Genomic DNA, 24,446 nt, shown 5'->3' with positions numbered 1-24,446 from the left:
TTTGAATATGCGGACGTTATCAGCACCACTGTCTGATTCCTATCAATGCAATTCATCAGAATCAGGTAATACACCAACTTATATTCTTGTCTTCATGAAAGAAAGAAATATATATGTGTTAAACATGCTTGCATTATCTTTAAACACATTTAACTTGTTAACAATATTAACTATATGTGTTAAACATGCTTGAATTATCTTTAAACACCTTTAACTTGTTAACAATATTAACTATGTGTTAAACATGCTTGTATTATCATCAAACACCTTTAACTTGTTAACATTATTAACTATTTGTGTTAAACATGCTTGCATTATCTTTAAACACCTTTAACTTGTTAACAATATTAACTATATGTATTAAACATTCTTGTATTGTCATTAAACACCTTTAATGTATTAACAATATTAACTATATGTGTTAAACATGCTTGCATTATCATTAAACACCTTTAACTTGTTAACAAAAACATATATTTCATAAATAAGTAAATATAAATTATATATATGAATGAGGTAGATCCCCGCGACTTGATCAATTGAAAAGGAGCTCGCCTGCAGAAAAAGTGTGAGCACCCCTGCCTTAGGCCAATACTAAAATAGAAATCAATAAACTTCTCCCACGGATGATGGGTAGGCTCCTCCATCGCTTTGTCGGTTTCATCTCCGGTTCACCACAGATGTGTCTGTTTTACTTCCGGTTCACTGACATAGGAATAAAACCTTTTGCGAGATCTCGCAAAACATTTTTTTCCCTCCATGTCCCTTTAGGGGCTCCGTAATCATACAGCATTTTAAGTGAGGTTACCAATTGTTAATTTTACTCCTGTTTCTTTTACATTGGATCAAGGGGGAGGAGTCGCAGCCCCTCTTTACCGCTTGGTATACTTGTTCGCCCCGATATAAACAATTTGCTTGCCTAACAGAATTGCTATTGTGACATCCAATGGACACTTTTAGAACAGCAGTTTCTGTAATTTAAAAATGCAGCTCAATCCTACACTTAGCAAACTCATCTCCCGGGCCGGATTGAACCTGTTCGCAGGCCTGATCCGGCCCTCGGGCCGTACGTTTGACACCCCTGTTCTAGGTAATTGTTCTTGCAGAACAATTGCAGAAAAAAAACACTGGTAGGACTTGGAGTAGCTACTGCAGTAAAAACCGATGCCAAGAGATACTCATTTTCCTCCTCAATACTTTGCTGGCACGGCACCATTTTGAAGGCACAGTAAGGCTGGAAATGATGGCAGATAAATGCGGAGGGAATTCCAAGTAGCACTCTAATGACTTTTTACGACGTTGCATATCGGTGAATTACAGTGGAGTCACTGTATCACTATTAGCAGCCCATCGTTCCTCAATTCAATTCAAACCCTGCTTATTCCTGCAAGTTTATGCGCTACTTCTATTTTTGAACACATAATCATAAACTGGAAGATGAGTTGCCTTTTATTTATGGCTGCAATTGTAGACTAAACGCAGGTTAAAAGGCCACGTACCTTGCAGCCAGGTGCGCGGGTGTGGCGCAGGTCTCCATGTCGTCTCCTCGGATAAGCCGTCTGAGCCACAGCAGTTCACAGTTGCAGTGCAGTGGGTTTCCCCCGAAATTCAGACTTATAACCGCATTGTAGGGTGTGGGGCTTATTGCTCCCGTCTGAGACCTGGGTAGGGTGGATGTGAAAAAGGCAAGGCATGAATTTAATTCCAGCAGTAGCCATTAAGATCATATTTGAAATGAACAGGTGACCTTATGTATTAAGGGTGCATACGCCAATGAACATCATGGGTGCCGTATGCACATTTCTACACGCTGTGCATACTTTGCCGACACACGGAGGAAAAGCTCCGTAACTTTTGAAATAAATGCATGTCTTAACAATTACTCCTCAGACTGATTGATGTGCACTTCAGAGAGCAATTAACACACCTCTGCGTGTGCAATTACACGGATGGATAAAAAAGTAAGAGCAAAGCAGTGCAAAGAAAACCAAAACGATTATTAAATTCCAATGCATTTGAACAAGCCAACACTAAAGCGCAATTGGAAGCCACAGCCGGTTTTCCTAATGCAAGCAGAGCTATCAACTGCTCATACATTGCTAAAAAAAAAAGCCATTATATGACAAATATGCATCGTATACGTCAACAGGAAACATTTTCATACCACCAATGTACAAATGCAATGAAGCAACATTGTCGCAATGTGGCCTGCTTCAATGCATGGTTCGTACTTTGTAAATAACAGCATGGTAACAAGCTGACATTGTGCGCGATGGGTGGCTTCTTGGTGAGTACATGTATTTATGTCATTGTCCTAATAGCATATGTGCCCCCTTAAATTTTATATACCGTCCCTACAGCATCTTTACGAGTCAGTTGTTAAAGTTAGCCACTTGGCTGTTTCTTTCTGGTTAAGCTACATCAAACAAGGCCCTGATTGTCTCTGTGTGCAAAGTGTATTTGTGTTAAAAAAACAACAACCTGTGCATAAAGTGTAAAATAATAAACCACACCTTTTCCCTTGGGGCATGCACTGCTGCACTGAATTGCAAAAATACTGGAATAGAGTACATTTTCCATTCTGGCAAGAAGCATCTCCAACTCATTGTTGGCTTTTGTTTTTATGTTTTGTTGTCTTGCTCATTATCTTTGTGTTTTCTGAGTAGTACCTCAACATTCTCAATTCCACAATGATTGGAATGAATAAAAGAAATGTGCTTGGAATAATGCGTGCACACATTTTGATACATCTGAATTTTTTTGTGCGTAGGTTTTCTGGCTTTCAGCTTACACCATTTTCTAGTCGGAAATCCACGCAAGTGTTGTCTATACCACTTTAGAAAATTCTACTTGCAGCTAGTTACAACTTTTCTGACAGAGTGAAAGCAATGCTTCTCAAATTGCTTTAAAAAAAATCTCAGTCGTGTAGTTCACAGAGTCTGTCACGACCCTTTTGTGTTTGTCTGACATTCAGAGCTCACTTGTTCTTTACTTCCAAGTATTTTCAAAGTCCTAAAATGTCGCCTGTCAATAAATGCACTTTGAGACTTGTAAAGGCATCATTTGTTCACCTAAAGTAGTTTTGGGAATTTTGCCTATCGTTCACAATCATTATGAGAGACAAGACAAGGGATGTTTTATTTTTTTATGCATTGTAATTATTAAATACATGTGATCAAATGTCCACTTACAATGGAGCTTATGGGAACCGCCTATAAAGCCCTTAAAAAACATCCAAACACCTCCATTAAGGTTTTATAAACATGATGTAAGTATATATGTAATGTAGTAACGGGCACATTTATAATAATATTTTAATATATACGTATTTTGATGATTTTAAGCATATTAATAAAAAAAAAAAAGCATCACAAAGTTGTTGTTTTTTCCCCTCATCACTGTTTATTACTCACTGCAGACTTCATGAAAGCCAACAAACATAATACAACTTCACTTACTGTACTATGTCTGCTGTTATTAGGATGCTGACTGCTAGGATGTTCATATGGCGAAGTTGGTAGAGTGGCTGTGCCAGCAATCGGAGTGTTGCTGGTTACTGGGGTTCAATTCCCACCTTCTACCTTCCTAGTCACGTCCGTTGTGTCCTTGGGCAAGACACTTCACCCTTTGCCTCTGATGGCTGCTGGTTAGCGCCTTGCATGGCAGCTCCCGCCATCAGTGTGTGAATGGGTAAATGTGGAAATACTGTCAGAGCGCTTTGAGTACCTTGAAGGTAGAAAAGTGCTATACAAGTATAACCCATTTAAGAATGACTCGTAGTCCTTGCGAAGTAGAGGGGGGAGGGTTCTAAACGTCTTTCCATGTCATTCTCGCCAGTTTCGGGTATTAAATGGCTGTCAAAGTGTACGAACTTGTTGGAATATATCCTCAGCCATCTACTTTTCAGGTGAGATGATTTATAATCTACAATAAATTTAAAGGGAGCAGCAGACCACTCGATGTAAACATGGTAGTGCTAACAAACTATAAATAATTTGTCTGCGTTAGTGCTTATAATAACAATATCACTAATACTTGGTTAATATTCAAGTCATCAAATGTAAATGGAGTATTGTTGGCGCTTTTTGAATGCATTTATTGGATTTTATGAGTGGAATGGAGGACCTCCCATTGACTTAAAATACATCCGTCGTCATGTCTTTTCATAATGATTGTGAACGATAGGCAAAAAAAAAAAAAAAAGTGCAGTTCCCCTTTAAATCCATCTGCAACACACAGACTGAGACATGTCAACGTCTTATTCATCTATGATACACGAAATGAGGACAGCAGATTTGATTAATCCTCACTGGAACAGCTGGTTTATATGCTCTTGTCTGTATAGCTGTGTGGTGCAACAACAGTTGAGAGATAGACAATTAACCAAAAAAAAAACTGTTCTGTGTGTTCACCACTTTGAACTGACTATGAACAAAATGAAGGACTACATTAAGCACTACCTTGCAAAGAGAGGATCGGGCGGCAGGGTCCTTAACCGGTTGGAGGTCATATCCAGCCTGGCCAGCTTATAGAGCTCTCCAAACACTCCCTCCGCTATGTGGTCTATGAGGTTGTGGTCCAGGTTCAGAGTGTGCAGACTCGCCATGTTCTGAATGGCCTCCCAGGGTACCCTGTGGAAATCCAAGGAATGTTACTGAGGTGTTACAGTCAGTCATCTACTGCCATCATTGTTCCAGTACTCTTCTTGAAGATACCTCTAGACCACAGGTGTCAAACTCAAGGCACGCCACTTCATTTTATTTGGCCCTCGAAAGCCGGTAAATAATATATATCAATAAAGTACTGTAACTTTTCTTACTAAATGTATTTTTTTTATTTATTTTGGGAGCAAAAAATATATGTACTCAATGTAATTGCAAATTATGTTAACTTAAATATTGTCTAATTATGCAATAATATATGATCAAAAATTCAAAAAAATGTTGTAAATAGAAATAAATACTAATAATAATCATTTCAAAGCTAGTTATCCATCAAATTGTGCAATGTAAAAGTAGCAATAGATTTCATGGTAAAATTGTGAAATTTACTGTGGTTTTTACAGCCTTTTTCTCTAAATGAAAAAACAGTACTTTTTTTACTTTAATAAACTGTGGTGCCGTTTTGGCATATACAGTAATACACCGAAACATCTACAGTTATTGATTTGCGGTTAAAAAAAAAAAAAACGTTTTTAAATGGCAGCTCAGGTGCCAAAATTTTACTGTAAAATTGCAGGGTTTTTTTTTTATTTGCGGTAAAAAAAAAAACTAATGTAAATCTAACAGTAAAATTCTCGCAACTGAGCTGCCTTTTTTTTTTTTACCATAAAAACAGCAGTATTGTTTTTTTCATTTACAGTAATATTCTCTAAATTTTGAGGTGAAATTATTGCAACTTACCATATATTTTTTAAATATTTTAGTTTAAAAAAAATCTACTAATAAAATGCATTAAAGAATAGTGTAATAATAGTATTCACTGTTAGAAGCGGCCCTCTGGGGCCAAACATAACTGCAATGTGGCCCTCAGTGAAAACAACTTTGACACCTCTGCTCTAGATTGACCACTCGGACTGTCTACTGAAGTGGTTCTCAAACTTTTTTTTACCAAGCACCACCTCAGAAAACACCAGCTCTCCAAGTACCACCATAATGACCAACATTAGAACACAGTAGCGTCGTCGGCCTAAGAATTCATTAAAAACAAGGCAGAAGTTGGATTTAACAAGTACATTCAATATTTTTGGCCATTGTTACATTACCCGCAATTTGAACAGTAACACTGTATTTCAATATAGGAAAATAAATGACTGTACTTTAATCAAGTGCTTTTATGGCGTACCACTATCACAGTTTGAGAATCACTGGTCTAGTGAGTAACTGACACTGGGGAGGACCCTAACCCGACTATTGTGGATTCACTGGAAAGCAAAGATGATGTTCATTTTAGACAAATAATCAGTGTTTTTCAACCTTTTTTGAGCCAAGGCACATCTTTTGCGTTGAAAAAATCCAGAAGCACACCACCAGCAGAAATCATTAAAAAACTAAACTCAGTTGACAGTAAAAAGTCGTTGTCGCAATTGTTGGATATAACTTTAAACTATAACCAACCATGCATCAATATAGCTCTTGTCTCAAAGTAGGTGTACTGTCACGACCTGTCACATCACACTGTGACTTATTTAGAGTTTTTTGCTGTTTTTCTGTGTGTAGTGTTTTAGTTCTTGTCTTGCGCTCCTATTTTGGTGGCTTTTTCTCTTTTTTTGGTATTTTCCTGTAGCAGTTTCATGTCTTCCTTTGAGCGATATTTCCCGCATCTACTTTGCTTTAGCAATCAAGACTATTTCAGTTGTTTTCATCCTTCTTTGTGGGGACATTGTTGATTGTCATGTCATGTTCGGATGTACATCGTGGACGCCGTCTTTGCTCCACAGTAAGTCCTTGCTGTCGTCCAGCATTCTGTTTTTGTTTACTTTGTAGCCAGTTCAGTTTTAGTTTCGTTCTGCATAGCCTTCCCTAAGCTTCAATGCCTTTTCTTAGGGGCACTCACCTTTTTGTTTATATTCGGTTTAAGCATTAGATACCTTTTTACCTGCACGCTGCCTCCTGCTGTTTCCGACATCTACAAAGCAATTAGCTACCGGCTGCCACCTACTGATATGGAAGAGTATTACACGGTTACTCTGCCGAGCTCTACACAGCACCGACACTCAACAACAACACATAATTTGCAGACTATAATTACTGGTTTGCAAAAATTATTTTTAACCCAAATAGGTGAAGTTAGATAATCTCCCACGGCACACCAGACTGTATCTCACAACACACTAGTGTGCCACAGTGGTTGAAAAACTCTGGCCTAAGTCATGTAGCTTATACCTTCTGAGATTGTTGTAGGACATGTCAAGGTCCTCTAAGCTGAGCAAGAAGTCATCAAACGCCTGCGATGACACTTTGACCAGCTGATTGTTGTTGATGATTAAATGTTGTAGATTCAACAGCCCTGTGAAGTCCCTGGGGCCGACTGTTGTCAGTCGGTTACCTAAAAGGGCAAGAATTATAGAAACATATTTTTTAGGACATTAATAACTTGAGCTGATGATTACGTGGAAGACAAATCTCACCGTCGAGATGCAAAGATCGCAGGCTCTCTAGGTCGGCAAAGGCCATGGGTCGGATCAGGTGGATGGTGTTTCTCGACAGAGTCAAGTCGACCAATCCACTCATGTTGACAAAGTCGTTCCCCCCCACCTGTGTGATGAAGTTGTCCGCCAGCCGCAGCTCCACCGTGCGCCGGTCAACGTGCGGCGGCACAAACAGGAGCCCTTTGTCGGCGCAGAGCGTGCTGAGAGATTCGGAAAGGTTCCGGCACACGCAGTGGAAGGGGCAGGTTGACACCACGCCCCATGTCTCCCCCGCGCCGATCAGGGAAGGCAGCAGGCAGCATGTGACCAGGGCCAGCCAGTGACAAGCCAGGAACGTGGTGCCGTTTGCGAGGGTTCTTCGAGAAGCTCCTGATGAGCTGAGGTGCGGGGTATGAGGAAGCGAGAAGATGGAGGCAGGGAGGAGGGCGGGGAGGGTAGAATGTTTGGTCTTTAGGTCAGGGCAGCCATTTGTGTGAGGAAGGTGTCTGTGTCTGCTGGGGTGTAGGATTGGGGGGGCAGGCATGGTAGAAAGCCAGGCTATCCACAGACCTGGTCAGAAAGACAAAAAAAAATGCTTCGTAAGTACTAACTAAGAACCTGCCATGTTCCTCTTAGACACAGTACACATTTTTAAGCAGGCATTTTGTACTTTTTTTTCGCCTTGAAACACTCTCCACACTGAGCCGGTCCCCATAGTAACGGTTACCTAGAAACCCCTAAGAGAGGATTAGACGTGTTTTATCATAGGGCCCTGCCTTAAGACTGTGCGGCAGGGAATTAAATTGGGTCACCCCGCCTTATCGGCCTTGACTCTACAGCAGGGGTGTCCAAACTTTTTCCACTGAGGGCCGCACACGGAAAAATTAAAGCATGCGGGGGCCATTTTGATATTTTTCATTTTCAAGCCATAACAAAATATATGGATTTTGTTTGTTTTTTACCTTTAGGGCTCCCGGGGACCATGAAGGGTCTAAGTCAGGGGTGTCCAAAGTGCGGCCCGGGGGCCATTTGCGGCCCGCAGCTAATTGTTTACCGGCTCGCCACACATTCTGCAAAAATTGCAAAATTGATAATATTGCAAAAATTTGAAAAAACATTTAAAAAAAAAGTGGAATGAGGTGAAATCTAACAAGAAAAAGTCGCAATGTTGACACAAAGCTGCCATGCAGGCGTTTTTTTTGTTTTGTCTTTGTTTATTTTTCTTTTTTTTGCCCTTGCTAAAAAAAAAAAAAAAGACTAAAAATCTATGTTATAATGAATTATTACTTAAAAAATATCACTTTAAAATGTTTTATGTGGAAAAAATATTGCATATATTCTGTGGTTGCCATATAAAAACATCAAAGTTTTATTGGACGAAAGAGCATAAAACAAACAAAATAATAGTTCAAATGTAAAATCGACAGATATATCTGAAGTTGATCTCGTAATTTAAGTGTTAAAAGTAAAAAAATAAAAATGTATCACTTTATGAGTGGGGGACCTTTTGGATCCCAAATATATTTAGTAGGATTTTATTTAACTTTTCACTGTGATTACTCAAAAATATTAAAGACTTAAAATCAATGGTGTCCTGCATTATTGATCTTTTAAGGCTCTAATTACTAAATACAGCATATTTAAGTTTTACTATAAAAAACAAAGTTGTCTTTGACAGAAAACCTTTTTTTTTTGTTTTTAACTTTATATCAACCTCAGGTTGATACAGAGATTTACTGTAAGCGTTAGATAAAAAATAATAATAATAATTTGACTTATTTTTAACAGTTTAATGACTGAGACCCTTTATAGTCCCCGGGAGCCCTAAAGGTTAAAAAAAAAAAAAAAATCCCTATATTTTGTCAAGGTTTGAAAATGAAAAATATCAAAATGGTGCTTCCATGCTTACATTTTTCCGTGTACGGCCCTCAGTGGAAAAAGTTTGGACACCCCTGGTCTAAGTCATTAAAATGTTAAAAACAAGTCAAATTATTATTTTTTTAATTTATATAACGCTTACAGTAAATCTCTACAGTATATCAACTTCAGGTTGATATAAAGTTTAAAAAAACAAAAAGGTTTTATGCCTTTTCTGTCAAAGACAACTTAGTTATGCAGTATTTCCCCCACTGCCCAAAACATTCAGAAAGCAATGTTTGATGTGAAGTAATTTTGAGCCTTAAAAATATCAATAATGCAGGACACCATTGATTTTAATTTATTATTATTTTTGAGTAATCACAGTGAAAAGATAAATAAAATCCCATTAAATATATTTGGGATCCACTCAGAAAGTAATATATTTTTTAAAATTTTTTTTTTACTTTCAACACTTAAGTTACGAGCTCAACTTCAGATATATCTGTCGATTTTACGTTTTAACTATTATTTTGTTTGTTTTATGCTCTTTTGTCAAATAAAATGTTGATCTTTTTGTATGGCAACCACACAATATATGCAATATTTCCCACATAAAATATTTTGAAGTGACTTTGGACACCCCTGCTCTACAGCATAACACAACGTACTGTACTTCCCAGTGGGCCCGGTCCGCTTTAAGTCCAGGTATCTCTCATTTACAAGGTGTAGTCACTGCAGCCGATTGTCATGCATATGGGTTGCCATGGCAACTGTAACAGGGATGAGGAAAGTGACAGCGAGTGCCGATAACAGTCAGAGAGACTCAGACTGTAGAGACGATGTAGTTGGCGAGTACGCAGCCATACATCATGCTGACTTTACACCTCGCTGCAAATTGCCGGCTCAATATTTTCCATTAGCTTTCCTCTTTCCGCGTGAAACCAGAGGAGGCTTTATCATCCATCTTCAATCTACTTACGGTGAAATGGTTGGCTTTGTTACACCTCCGCACACCGAAAAAAAAAAAAAAAAACGAAACCCAGCGCTTCATTGCCCAATTTAGGAGTCGTTAGTCTGTATTAAAAGATTTGTGATAGCAGTGATGATACACTATAGCCTGGTAAGGATTGCAAGATTAAAGCCACATCAATTCAATGTTTTATATGCTGCCCATTTTTGTACAATATAAATCATAATAAGTAATTTACTACTGAATGTCAGTAGCTGTAAAAAAAATTATTAATCATTGTACCTTTGGTGGTGTTTTTGTACCCTTGACTATAGACTTGGGGGTGGCGTAGCTCGGTTGGTAGAGTGGCCGTGCCAGCAACTTGAGGGTTGCAGGTTTGATTCCCTCTTTCGCCATCCTGGTCACTGCCGCTGTGTCCTTGGGCGAGACACTTTGCCCACCTGCTCCCAGTGCCACCCACACTGGTGTAAATGGAACTTAGATATTGGGTTTCACTATGTAAAGCGCTTTGTGTCACAAGAGAAAAGCGCTATATAAATATAATTCACTTCACTTCACTTACACTACTTTGACTCCAATAGTTTTATATCCTTATGCACATTATCCCTTACAGCAGACCTGGGCAAATGAAGGCCCGGGGGCCACATGCGGCCCTTTAATCTTTTCAATCTGGCCCGCCGGACATTCCCAAATAATGTTTTTAGATCTTTGAGATGGAAACTAGATTGTCCAACTCTTAATTACCGATTCCGATATCAACCGATACCGATATATACAGTCATGGAATTAACACATTATTATGCCTAACTTTGTTGTGATGCCACACTGGATGCGTTAAACAATGTAAAAAGGTTTTCCAAAATAAATCAACTCAAGTTATGGAAAAAAATGCCAACATGGCACTGCCATATTTATTATTGAAGTCACAAAGTGCATTCTTTTTTTTTAACATGCCTCAAAACAGCAGCTTGGAATTTTGGACATGCTCTCCCTGAGAGAGCATAAGGAGGTTGAGGTGGGCGGGAGATAGCGGGGGGTGTATATTGTAGTGTCCTGGAAGAGTTAGTGCTGCAAGGGGTTCTGGGTATTTGTTCTGTTGTGTTTATGTTGTGTTACGGTGCGGATGTTCTCCCGAAATGTGTTTGTCATTCTTGTTTGGCGTGGGTTCACAGTGTGGCGCATATTTGTATCAGTGTTAAAGTTGTTTATACGACACCATCAGTGTGACCTGTATGGCTGTTGATCAAGTATGCCTTGCATTCACTTGTGTGTGTGAAAAGCCGTAGTTATTATGTGACTGGGCCGGCACGCAAAGGCAGTGCCTTTAAGGTTTATTGGCGCTCCTTACTTCTCCCTACGTCCGTGTACACAGCGGCGTTTTAAAAAGTCATAAATTTTACTTTTAGAAACCGATACCGATCATTTTGAAACCGATACCGATAATTTCCGATATTACATTTTGAAGCATTTATCGGCAGTCCGATATTATCGGACATCTCTAATGGAAACTGTAAAGTTAAAGTACCACTGATAGTCACACACACACACTAGGTGTGGTGAAATTACCCTCTGCATTTGACCCATCCCCTTGTTCCACCCCCTGGGAGGTGAGGGGAGCAGTGAGCAGCAGCGGTGGCCGCGCTCGAGAATCCTTTTTGGTGATTTAACCCCCAATTCCAACCCTTGATGCGGAGTGCCAAGCAGGGAGGTGATGCGTCCCATTTTTATAGTCTTTGGTATGACTCGGCCGGGGTTTGAACTCGCGACCTACCAATCTCAGGGCGGACACTCAGCTGCCATTATGATGTGCAGTGATGTTTTCAAATGACCGTAAGTCTTGAACTATACAAAGTATTTCAATGGTTGGAATCTGAGCTTTTGCATGATATACTAGTTACTATGGTAATCTAATTAGTTACTTTGGTAATCTAAGTCACAGCAGCTCAGATGAGGCATTAAGCAATGTGAGTGGGGAGCGTTTCCACAGTGTTTCCAGAGCGGTAAGCCTGAAATGCGGGTGTCAGGGACATACGCGGAAGGATATTTTTACAACATAGTTCTGAAGCTTAGTGATATATCATAATTGTAAGTGTTTTGTTTTTTTACCCTTCGCGTTCATATTTCGCTGTTTGTAGCATTTTAGTTGCATTTTGCTCGATTGTAAAATATGTCGATGAAGAGGGGTTGTGACGTTCATATGTTGTCAATATTCAGTGTTTTATCATTCATCGTAAATCCCACATTCTTTATTTTCCTGTACATTCTGGGTGTCTCATTCAGTAAAAAAAACATAAAATTCCATTCTGTTTTTTGAGGCGGTCTGTCATAACGTTTTTAGCTTTCAATCAGACATTATTGTGAGGTTTTGTATTAGCGTTCCTAAAGAAAAGTCAGACATACCGGCCCCCAGACACATTTTTTTTCTCTATATTTGGCTCCTCGAGTCAAAATAATTACCCAGGCTTGCCTTACAGCAGGGGTGTCCAAACTTTTTCCACTGAGGGCCGCACACGGAAAAATTAAAGCATGTGGGGGCCATTTTGATATTTTTCATTTTCAAACCATAACAAAATATATGGATTTTTTATTTATTTTACCTTTAGGGGTCCCGGGGACCATAAAGTGTCTCAGTCATTAAAATGTTAAAAATAAGTCAGATTATTATTATTTTTTAATTATTTAACGCTTACAGTAAATCTCTATATCAACTTCAAGTTGATATAAAGTAATACAAATTAAAAAAAATGTTTTATGGCTTTTCTGTCAAAAACAACTTAGTTTTTTATAGTAAAACTGAAATATGCAGTATTTAGTAATTAGAGCCCTAAAAGATCAATAATGCAGGACACCATTGATTTTAATTATTTCATATTTTTGAGTAATCACAGTGAAAAGATAAATAAAAAATCACTAAATATATTTGGGATCCAAAAGGTGCCCCACTCATAAAGTGATACATTTTTATTAGGTTTTTCTTTTACTTTCAACACTTAAGTTACGAGATCAACTTCAGATATATCTGTCGATTTTATGCTGGAACTATTATTTTGTTTGTTTTATGCGCTTTTGTCAAAGAAAACGTTGATGTTTTTATATGGCTACTACACAATATATGCAATATTTACCACATAAAACATTTTAAAGTGAAATATTTGAAGTAATTGGACCCCTGAAAATAATTCATTATAACATGGATTTTTTGTCATTATTTTTTTTTTTTTTTGAGCAATGGCAAAAAAAGAAAAATAAAGAAAGACAAAAGAGGAAAAAAAACAGCCTGCATGGCAGCTTTTGTGTCAACATTGCAACTTTTTCTCGTTATATTTCACCTCATTCCACTTTTTTTAATGTTCTTTTTTATATTTACAATAGTATTTCCAGAATGTGTGGCGGGCCGGTAAACAATTAGCTGCGGGCCGCACTTTGGACACCCCTGCCTTACAGGATAAAGGGCCCTTTTGCTCATCCATCCTTCAGCAATATATCTCCGACCAAAGTGATGTTCCTCTTGTTTCCCATCTTGCTCACTTGGCACCATCTGAAGGCCATTGTGCTTAAAACAGCGCTGCAACTTCCTTGCCATTTCTTGTCTCATCTGTCTGATCTGCCCTTGAGGCAACCTGAGGATGGCGGCGTTATCAGTCAGAGTTCCGCCTCGCCACACTCTTTTCTTCTCTCACCGGCCTTTTGTACGCCACACCTTCCGAGGGGTGTTGACTCTCTCATGTGGGGCTCTTTATCTGCTTGATAGTCTCTTTTTTTTGACCCCTCTGGTATTTTTTGCAGCAACACAACAACACACGCACACACACGCACACACACACAGTAGTGATGGGTGAAAGTAATGCGTCTGCTCGCTGATCGATCCCACCCTGAGAGACTGATGGCTCCTCGTCCCATTTGGTTACACTCCTTCACTTCCATGTATCCCATGCTTATCATTCAACTAATTGATTTCTGCAGCAGGAGTTGACTCACCATGTGTGTGCCTGCATCTGTACTCGGCGTTCTGAAACGTGTGCACGGTGTTTGTGTCCACGGTGTTCTATTGTGTCTGTTCTCCTGCACGTCGTCTATTCTGGGAAAATGTCTCACTTGCACCGCCCCGCGTGAACCCTCGTTTGCCGCAAAGTAAGGAGGCTGTGAGAGGTGGAAAGAACTCTTCAGAAGCTCTGTGCGAGTGCAAGACTCGAAGCTTTTGAAAAGTTTTCCGTTCCGACACTTACACCGCAGTAACTTTAGAGGTCAAATTTAGGGAAAATTAAGTCAATAAATAGCCGTATTCCCATTAAAGGCCTACTGAAACCCACTACTACCGACCACGCAGTCTGATAGTTTATATATCAATGATGAAATCTTAAACAGCGTCTGTTTTCATCGAAAAATTCCACAGTATTCTGGACATCTGTGTTGGTGAATCATTTGCAATTTGTTTAATGAACAATGGAGACAGCAAAGAAGAAAGCTGTAGGTGGGATCGGTGTATTAGCGGCTGGCTGCAGCAACACAACCAGGAGGACTTTAAGTGGGATACCAGACGCGCTATCCGACGCTAGCCGCCGACCGCACTGATGATCGGGTGAAGTCTTTCGTCGCGCCGTCGATCGCTGGAACGCAGGTGAGCACGGGTGGTGATGAGCAGATGAGGGCTGGCGTAGGTGGAGCGCTAATGTTTTTAGCATAGCTCTGTCGAGGTCCTGTAGCTAAGTTAGCTTCAATAGCGTCGTTAGCAAAAGCATTGTTAGGCTTCGCCAGGCTGGACAGCATTAACCGTGTGGTTACAGGTCCAGGGTTTGGTTGGGTTTCTTCTGATAGGTGAAGTAATAATAGTATTGTTGATCTTCGGTCTATCCTTCCAGTCAGGGGTTTATTTCTTCTGTTTCTATCTGCAGTTAAGCCCGATGCTATCACGTTACCCCCGTAGCTAAAGTGCTTCACCGATGTATTGTCGTGGAGATAAAAGTCACTGTGAATGTCCATTTCGCGTTCTTGACTCTCATTTTCAAGAGGATATAGTATCCGAGGTGGTTTAAAATACAAATCCGTGATCCACAATAGAAAAAGGAGAAAGTGTGGAATCCAATGAGCCCTTGTACCTAAGTTACGGTCAGAGCGAAAAAAGATACACCCTGGTGTCCTGCACTGCCCTCTAATCCTTCATTCTCACTTACCTCATCCACGAATCTTTCATCCTGGCTCAAATTAATGGGGTAATCGTCGCTTTCTCGGTCCGAATCGCTCTCGCTGCTGGTGTAAACAATGTGCAGATGTGAGGAGCACTTCAACCTGTGACGTCACACTACTTCCGGTACAGGCAAGGCTTTTTTTATCAGCGACCAAAAGTTGCGAACTTTATCGTCGATGTTCTCTACTAAATCCTTTCAGCAAAAATAGGCAATATCGCAAAATTATCAAGTATGACACATAAAATGGGTCTGCTATCCCCGTTTAAATATGAAAATCTCATTTCAATAGGCCTTTAAGTCTTGGCGCTGTTGCATTCGAAACTGACCTGTGCAATTAAGAGGCGCTTTGGGCTCGATTTGAAAGTATAACGTCTGCGGGGTTTTTTAGCATACAAAATGTGTTGCACTTGAAGACTCCATCTTCCTTTTGACCTTAATTTGTAATCCCCATTTGAAGATGATGAATGTCAAATCGTCCGTAAATGTCAACTACAATTTGTAACCGTGACGCGAGTTTGTATACATTTGCATGCGTATTGTCTCATCGGGCCAAACGTTTGAGTATTTTTCGAAATGCCTTTAAGCAATAATGAACTTGCATCCATGGAGGCAGGGGTCGGGAACCTTTTTTTCCAGAGAGAGCCATAAAACCCACGTATTTTAAAAATGTGTTTCAGTGAGAACCATTTGATGTGTTTTAACACTGAACACAACTAAATGTAAGACAAACAATTGTAGGGTATGCTGAGATCGGTAGGTCGTGAGTTCAAACCCTGGCCGGGTCATACCAAAGACTCTAAAAATGGGACCCATTACCTCCCTGCTTGACACTCCGCTTCAAGGGTTGGAATTGTGGGTTAAATCACCAAAATGATTCCCGAGCGCAGCCACCGCTGCTGCTCACTGCTCCCCTCACCTCCCAGGGGGTGGAACAAGGCATGGGTCAAATGCAGAGGGTCATTTCCTCACACCTAGTGTGTGTAACTATCAGTGGTACTTTAACTTTAACTTTATATACATAGTTGTTATACTGAAGCGAACCAATAACACATACTTATTACTTCCTAGCTTTAATGTGTAGAAATGCCGCTTTACATTTGACCGTTTCATTAAAGAAATATTATCATTGCATATTCCACAACGCAGAACTTGCTCTTCCCACAAAGGCAAACTCCTCTTTCCATTTGTCCTAAAATGTATTTTCGCCATCTTCTTTTCAAAAGGGTTTTATCTATGGACTAGGGTTGTACAGTATACCGGTATTAGTATAGTACTGTGATACTAATTAATCATATTCAGTACTATAACCCCCCACCATTTTCTTACAAGTATCATCCCTGCAGGACGAGGAATAGCTAAACATGCTTCACTACACACTGCAGCCCACCGGCGTCAAAATGTAAACAAATGCCATTGGTGGATCTACATCTAACGTCCATTGTAATGATACCAAGTACTGGCACGTATCTAGTCCATACTACTATGATTACTATGATTTTTTTGCTTCACAACATCTTCTTTCGTTGTTTCAAAATTCATATTATGTATAATTCAACCTGTTATAATTTCAAGACTTGTTTCAGTGTCAATACAACTTTCTCTGAAATGTCAATTTTATTTTCAATACCAAAACTTTCCGGCAACGTTCCGGTTCCATATTTATACACAAAAACTGTTGAGCTAAATATATGTGATTGAAAGGCGGGGTATTTACTTCTTCACCCCACTTAGACTTGGACTTAGACAAACTTTATTGATCCACAAGGGAAATTGTTCCACACAGTAGCTCAGTTACAAAGAATGGAAAGGATAAGGATGGAAAGGATAATGCAGCTATTGAATAGACTAAAAATGTACCATAGTAGCAATATACAATATAACATATATGTAATATTTACATATTATATATACCGTATATAATATATACTGATATATTATATTATTATATTATATTATATTTTTATATAATATATACAATATATAACAAATCCCAATTACCATGTACAATATTACAGTATATGTAACAGCTGCAGAAAGAAAAGAAAGAAAAAAAAAGAGCAGCATAAAATAGAGAGTAGATCCAGCAGAAAATATTCATTATAAACAAAGAGAGGTAGCTAACATAGAAGCGGTCAGGTAATAGACAGATATTATCTATTGCTGTAATGGCGAGTGATTAAAGTTAAAAGTACCACTTATAGTCACACACACACTAGGTGTGGTGAAATTACTCTCTGCATTTGACCCATCCCCTTGTTCCACCCCCTGGGAGGTGAGGGGAGCAGTGAGCAGCAGTGGTGGCCGCGCTCAGGAATCATTTTGGTGATTTAACCCCCAATTCCAACCCTTGATGCTGAGTGCCAATGGCTCCCATTTTTATAGTCTTTGGTTGAACTCACTACCTACCGATCTCAAGGCGGAACACTCTAACCACGAGGTCACTGATCAGGTTATACAGCTGGATGGAGTGTGTAATCACGTGTGTCGTTGTGCAGATGGAGCCAAACCCTTGCCTGAATTGAAGAGCTACAGAATGGATGGATTAAAATGCATGAGAATGTTTTAAGGCACTAAGCTTTGCATGCAGGCATCAAAAGAGCCACATTTGGCTTTCGAGCCATAGGTTCCCTTCTAATGTTTGATTAACCTGAGCAGCCTCTGAACACAAACCCAACAATCTGACTCACATCTGATGGATGAATTGGTAATACAAATGTTAAAGTGCACCCCAACACACACAAGCAGCATTAAACAAGAGTCAAAGTCAAAGTTCCTGCTCCAAGTCCCAGCCCTTGATATTAATTTGCATGCAGAAACCGGCAGGAGCATACCAAAACAGTCTCCCACACAGTCATAATTATAGTGAGGCTCTCTCTCTCTCTCTAGGCTAGGAAGAACACAACGCCCACGTAGCCTCTTGTTGCAGCAGTCGTGTGTACTGGAAGCCCACTCATCCTTTTGATACTATCACTCCTTTGTCATTCCCCTGTCAAATCCTGTCTGCTTTAGTCAGTTGCCATGTATAGAAAGCACAGCAAGGAAGGCAAGCAGTGCCGCATGCAGAGGCTGATGCAGCAAGAGCTGAACGGGGTACAAATGAATGAAGAAAGGAGGGCCTGTTTGAAGAGCTGAGATGAACACAAGCAGCGGGTATGAATTTGTGCCATCAAGCAGACGGGCAGGGAAATATGTAAAGACGATAAACGGGTGAAGCAGGCCATCCATAACTGTCCTGCAGGGCAGGGAGGAGGGATTCGATGAGGGAGCTGTAGAGAATTGAATTAGCAGGCTCTAGCCCAAAGACAAGAGTCAAGGATGAAAGTCGCAACACAAGTGCATAGAAAAATTAAATATACTGTAGTTCAATTGAAACCCTACTGAAACCCACTACTACCGACCACGCAGTCTGATAGTTTATATATCAATGATGAAATCTTAACATTGCAACACATGCCAATACGGCCGGGTTAACTTATAAAGTGTAATTTTACATTTCCCGCTAAACTTCCGGTTGGAAACGTCTATGTATGATGACGTATGCGCGTGATGTAACCAGTGAAACAGAAGTATCGGTACCCCATTGAATACAATACAAAATAGCTCTGTTTTCATCTCATAATTCCACAGTATTCTGGACATCTGTGTTGGTGAATCTTTCGCAATTTGTTTAATGAACAATGAAGACTGCAAAGAAGAAAGCTGTAGGTGGGATCGGTGTATTAGCGGCTGGCTGCAGCAACACAACCAGGAGGACTTTGATTTGGATAGCAGACGCGCTATCCGACGCTAGCCGCCAACCGCATTGATGATCGGGTGAAGTCCTTTGTCGCCCGTCGATCGCTGGAACGCAGGTGAGCACGGGTGTTGATGAGCAGATGAGGGCTGGCTGGCGTAGGTGGAGCGCTAATGGTTTTATCATAGCTCTGTGAGGTCCCGTTATACTAAGTTAGCTTCAATGGCGTCGTTAGCAACAGCATTTTTAAGCTTCGCCAAGCTGGAAAGCATTAACCGAGTATTTACATGTCCCTGGTTTAATAGTATTGTTGATCTTCTGTCTATCCTCCCAGTCAGGGATTTATTTATTTTGTTTCTATATGCAGTTAAGCATGATGCTATCACGTTAGCTCCGTAGCTAAGTTAGCTTCAATGGCGTCGTTAGCAACAGCATTTTTAAGCTTCACCAGGCTGGAAAGCATTAACCGTGTATTTACATGTCCCTGGTTTAATAGTATTGTTGATCTTCTGTCTATCCTTCCAGTCAGGGATTTATTTTTTTATATATGCAGTTAAGCACGATGCTATCACGTTAGCTCCGTAGCTAAAGTGCTTTGCCGATGTATTGTCGTGGAGATAAAAGTCACTGTGAATGTCCATTTCGCGTTCTCGACTCTCATTTTCAAGAGGATATAGTATCTGAGGTGGTTTAAAATACAAATCCGTGATCCACAATAGAAAAAGGAGAGAGTGTGGAATCCAATGAGCCAGCTTGTACCTAAGTTACGGTCAGAGCGAAAAAAGATATGTCTTGCACTGCATTCTAGTCCTTAACTCTAATGTTCCTCATCCACGAATCTTTCATCCTCGCTCAAATTAATGGGGTAATCGTCGCTTTCTCGGTCCGAATCGCTCTAGCTGCATTGAAAACAATAGGAAAATATGAGGAGGCTATCAACTGACTACGTCACGCTACTTCCGGTAAGGGCAAGGCTTTTTTTTATCAGATACCAAAAGTTGCGATCTTTATCGTCGTTGTTCTCTACTAAATCCTTTCAGCAATAATATGGCAATATCGCGAAATGATCAAGTATGACACATAGAATGGATCTGCTATCCCCGTTTAAATAAGAAAAATTCATTTCAGTAGGCCTTTAATATTTTATAATGCCATAAACAGCATTGTCCCCCAAATGAATGCGCTTCCTCCAAAAATATGCCCCGACTCATTTCGCCTTAAGGGACAGATTGTTGTTTTGAATGCGCAAGCTCCCACGAAACACACAATTAAATGCTGCTTTGCATCACATTCCTGCAACATTTCATCACACCTTTATAGAATGGACACCTCTGCAAATGTGCCCCGGGTGCACAATTAACTGCACTGTCGGGCAAAAACTGAGCCACCGCCGCTCAGGGTCCACTGTGATACCGTACACAAGTCTCTTTCAAGTACTTCTTTTAGAGCGCAGTTTTTTTTTATTGGTAGGATAAGTTTTGGAAAAGTGTGGAGAAAAAAACCCCAACTTTACAAAAGGAGCCGATGTCTAGTGTCTGATGGCTGGACATGTTGCACTGTGAGAAGCTGCTCATGTTCTTAAACAGGCAGCGTGAGCAGCTTCTTATTGCTGCAGGGTGTTGTTGAACCACAAGTGGTGAAAGGACATAATCTCCGGCAGCAAATCTGAAGAAAAAAATACGACACACTCGCCTAAACCTCATGTGTGGAGGGCAATTTTGTACGTCCAAAAATGACCATGACTTCACATAGAAAAGGGCCTGCCCTACATATTTTTCCGTAAACTGTTCCTACAGAGTCAGAAGCAGAGGCTTAAAGTACCAGTAGTGGAAAAACAAGTTGACTTGATATTAGTGTTGTCCTGATACCACCGGTAACAAAATTATTTCGATACCTTTTGGTACTTTTCTAAATAAAGGGGACCACAAAAAATTGCGTTATTGGCTTTATTTTAACAAAGAATCTTAGGGTGCATTAAACATATGTTTCTTTTTGCAAGTTTGTCCTTAAATAAAATAGTGAACATACTAGACAACTTGTCTTTTAGTAGTAAGTAAGAAAACAAAGGCTCCTAATTTAGCTGCTGACGTATGCAGTAACATATTATGCCATTTCTCATTCTATTATTTTGTCAAAATTATTAAGGACAAGTGGTAGAAAATGAATTATTAATCTACTTGTTCATTTACTGTTAATATCTGCTTACTTTCTCTTTTAACATGTTCTATCTACACTTCTGTCAAAATGTAATAATCACTTTTTCTTATGTTGTTTGATACTTTACATTAGTTTTGGATGATACCACAAATTTGGGTATCGATCCGATACCAAGTCGTTACAGACATATTTCCTGAGTTTAAAAACATAATATACATTTTTTTTTAAACGAAAGAAGATGTGATGCCCAAAATTATCGACGCAATCATAGTAGTATTGACTAGATACGCTACTATACTTTGTATCATTACAGTGGATGTTAAGTGTGGAGCCACCAATGGCGTTTGTTTATATGATTCATTAGTATCGTGGTACTATACTAATACCGGTATACCGTACAACCCTACTTGATATGCTTGATTGTGTTTGATTGTATCCTATAAACTATATCCAATTGTATTTACAATCAGCAAAGAAAGTGAAAATACCATCTAAACATCACAAAAAGACACAAATTAGGTCCACCATTTTGGATATTCCGCTTCGAATACCTTCGGCTATTTGTGGAGATTGACGTCACAATGGGAACGCTTCTGCACTCTGACTATAGTATCAGATCGGTCACATTGGAAATACGCAAACATTAGACAGAGATGTGCTGTCAATTATTCACAATTCTTATACAAGACATGAAAACAATTTTTTAGAAGTTGTAGAGAAATAAATAAAGAGTCCGCTAATAATGAAGTCCATGGGGGATTTTTATTTTGCCCCTCTAAATAATCATCCAAAACCCGTAACCAATAGTCTATATACGTATCATGAACTGAATATTAACCAAATATTAGTAATATTGTTATTATAAGCGATAACGCAGACAAAGTATTTTTAAGAGCTAACTGTAGTTTATGCTGCACTGGACTCATTGAGAGACTTCAATGTAATTACAAAATGAAACTGAAGGTGGCAGTAATGTAGCATATATGGATGCCAACTGCCGTAATACTGTGAAGAAGAAGAAGAAGCTTTGGGACGGCGATGTTTTGTTTGCTGCCGTTTCTGCTACAGCTGAGTCACGTCTCGGCTCGTCAAAATTATTCTAGATTATAAATCAAGCCTCTCATCTGGATGATAGGAGGATTTAGCCTTGAATCTAAAAGTTGTTCATCTGTGACATTCAATTTATACCCGGGGATGGAGACAAACACACTACAACATAAGACAGTGTCAGCAGCAACTTGTTTAACCCTTTGCGCAGATTGTGATTCATTCTTCATCTAAACGGGAAGACATGAACATCCTATCAGTCGTCATCACAGTGAGAGCAGACATTGTACAGTAAGCGCTCGTGTTATTATGTTTGGAGTTGGTATTTCTTGCTTAGCGCTTATCAGTACTGCTACATGATGCTGAGTGTTTCACTGAAGCAGAGCTTCTAAAACGTGGAGCTTACCCTCCTTAATTAAGGACCAACAATATAAGGTTCTGGACCATCATTTTCGTTGCTGACTCTCACAAAGTCTCCATGATTTGCATTGTTGTTGGTGGGGAAGGGATATGCGTTTCCTACCTCTACGTCACGCGATCACGTGTCTGGCTAGCTCGTTATCTCTCAAAATGGCTCAGGAATCTCAGTGAGATGGATACTATTTTGATCATATCTATTTACTCGCAAACTTTGGAAGTCTTTCGGTATCGTACATCAGATATATATATATGATAATAGCTTCAATATAGAGGCTACTTGAGGCCCACATCTGGGTTGGGTTGAGTTTTTTCTTGCCCTGATGGGGGATCTGAGCCAAGGATGTCGTTGTGGCTTGTGCAGCCCTTTGAGACACTTGTGATTGAGGGCTATATGAATAAACTTTGATTGATTGATAAAAATTTGTACTGACACAGATGATAATACACGTTTTTTTTTTACTAGTTTGAAAGTAATATTTGAAGATTTGTGCTGCCTTGTCTGACGTCATGTCACTTTTTACAGTCGGTACGTTTTTATACACTAAATTAGTCCTAATTCATCAAATTTCACACCTACATGTGAAGTTCTACTTTCCATGCTCACCACTAGGGGACGACTGTTGTCATCTCTGCTTGTTGTAGCTATGTGGGAATGTAAATACAGTAGAAGAGGAGAATGTTACATGCTGAGAAGCTAGCGCTAGTAGCTTTCAAGCTCCGGATCTAATAGATAAGTACTTTCCACTTCTATTTGGAGCTCTTTGTAATGTTTTAATGTGTTTAAATGACACTTAAGGTTATCAGCATCATCAGGGACATACAAAAAGATCGCTATTTTAGTCAACCGTTTGATAAGGACTCTTCTGTTCACCAGTTCTCTCAAATATGTCACGTAATTAAAGGCCTACTGAAACCCACTACTACCGACCACACAGTCTGATAGTTTATACATCAATGATGGAATCTTAACATTGCAACACATGCCAATACGGCCGGGTAAAGTGCAATTTTAAATTTCTCGCGAAATATTCTGCTGAAAACGTCTCGGTATGATGACGTTTGCGCGTGACGTCACGGATTGTAGCGGACATATTGGGACAGCATTGTGGCCAGCTATTAAGTCGTCTGTTTTCATCGCAAAATTCCACAATATTCTAGACATCTGTGCTGGTGAATCTATTGCAATTTGTTTAATGAACAATGAAGACAGCAAAGAAGAAAGCTGTAGGTGGGAAGCCATGTATTAGCGGCCGGCTGGACTCTTACCAGAAGGACTTTGAGTTGGATAGCAGACGCGCTACCGTGAGTACGCAGCTTTGGCTTCCAAACATTTGATCGCTTGCCCGTACGTGCGTGCCGCTATGTGCATGTCACGTACGTAACTTTGGGGAAATATATGTGCTGTAGGAACTTTACGGAGGTGAACGGTACTTTGGGCTGTGGGATTGAGTGTGTTGTGCGGGTGTTTGAGTTGTATTGGTGGGTAATATGGACGGGACGGGGGAGGTGTTTGTTATGCAGATTAATTTGTGGCATATTAAATATAAGCCTGGTTGTGTTGTGGCTAATAGAGTATATATATGTCTTGTGTTTATTTACTGTTTTAGTCATTCCCAGCTGAAAATCAGGTCCCACCCGCCTCTCACAGCATCTTCCTTATCTGAATCGCTTCCACTGCCCTCTAATCCTTCACTCTCACTTTCCTCATCCACAAATCTTTCATCCTCGCTCAAATTAATGGGGTAACCGTCGCTTTCTCGGTCCAAATCGCTCTCGCTGCTTGTGGCCATGATTGTAAACAATGTGCAGATGTGAGGCGCTCCACAACATGTGACGTCACGCTACTTCCGGTACAGGCAAGGCTTTTTTTATCAGCGACCAAAAGTTGCGAACTTTATCGTCAATGTTCTCTACTAAATCCTTTCAGCAAAAATATGGCAATAT

At 39.8% G+C, this 24,446-nt stretch overlaps 2 protein-coding genes across 4 annotated transcripts in view; one reads left to right on the top strand and one right to left on the bottom strand.

The window, feature by feature from the left end:
- The window catches only part of LOC133662242 (pyruvate carboxylase, mitochondrial-like), a 687,704-nt gene that overhangs the window by 444,991 nt on the left and 218,267 nt on the right, over window positions 1–24,446 (top strand). The window lies entirely within an intron of this gene.
- The window catches only part of LOC133662241 (leucine-rich repeat and fibronectin type-III domain-containing protein 4-like), a 64,471-nt gene that overhangs the window by 29,426 nt on the left and 10,599 nt on the right, over window positions 1–24,446 (bottom strand). For all 3 annotated transcript variants that reach the window (XM_062066062.1, XM_062066064.1, XM_062066063.1), the window contains 4 exons: window positions 7,130–7,699; window positions 6,885–7,047; window positions 4,461–4,631; window positions 1,500–1,661 (listed from right to left, as the gene is read on the bottom strand). In XM_062066062.1, coding sequence (XP_061922046.1) covers window positions 1,500–1,661; window positions 4,461–4,631; window positions 6,885–7,047; window positions 7,130–7,673 — 1,040 coding nt within the window. In that variant the 5' untranslated portion in view covers window positions 7,674–7,699. The remainder of the gene's footprint in view (window positions 1–1,499; window positions 1,662–4,460; window positions 4,632–6,884; window positions 7,048–7,129; window positions 7,700–24,446) is intronic.

This window comes from Entelurus aequoreus, linkage group LG12 (assembly GCF_033978785.1).
Source record: "Entelurus aequoreus isolate RoL-2023_Sb linkage group LG12, RoL_Eaeq_v1.1, whole genome shotgun sequence".
Lineage (NCBI taxonomy): Eukaryota > Metazoa > Chordata > Actinopteri > Syngnathiformes > Syngnathidae > Entelurus > Entelurus aequoreus.
The sequence above is the reverse complement of the archived record's forward strand: the minus strand, read 5'-3'. Positions and strand labels throughout refer to the sequence as shown.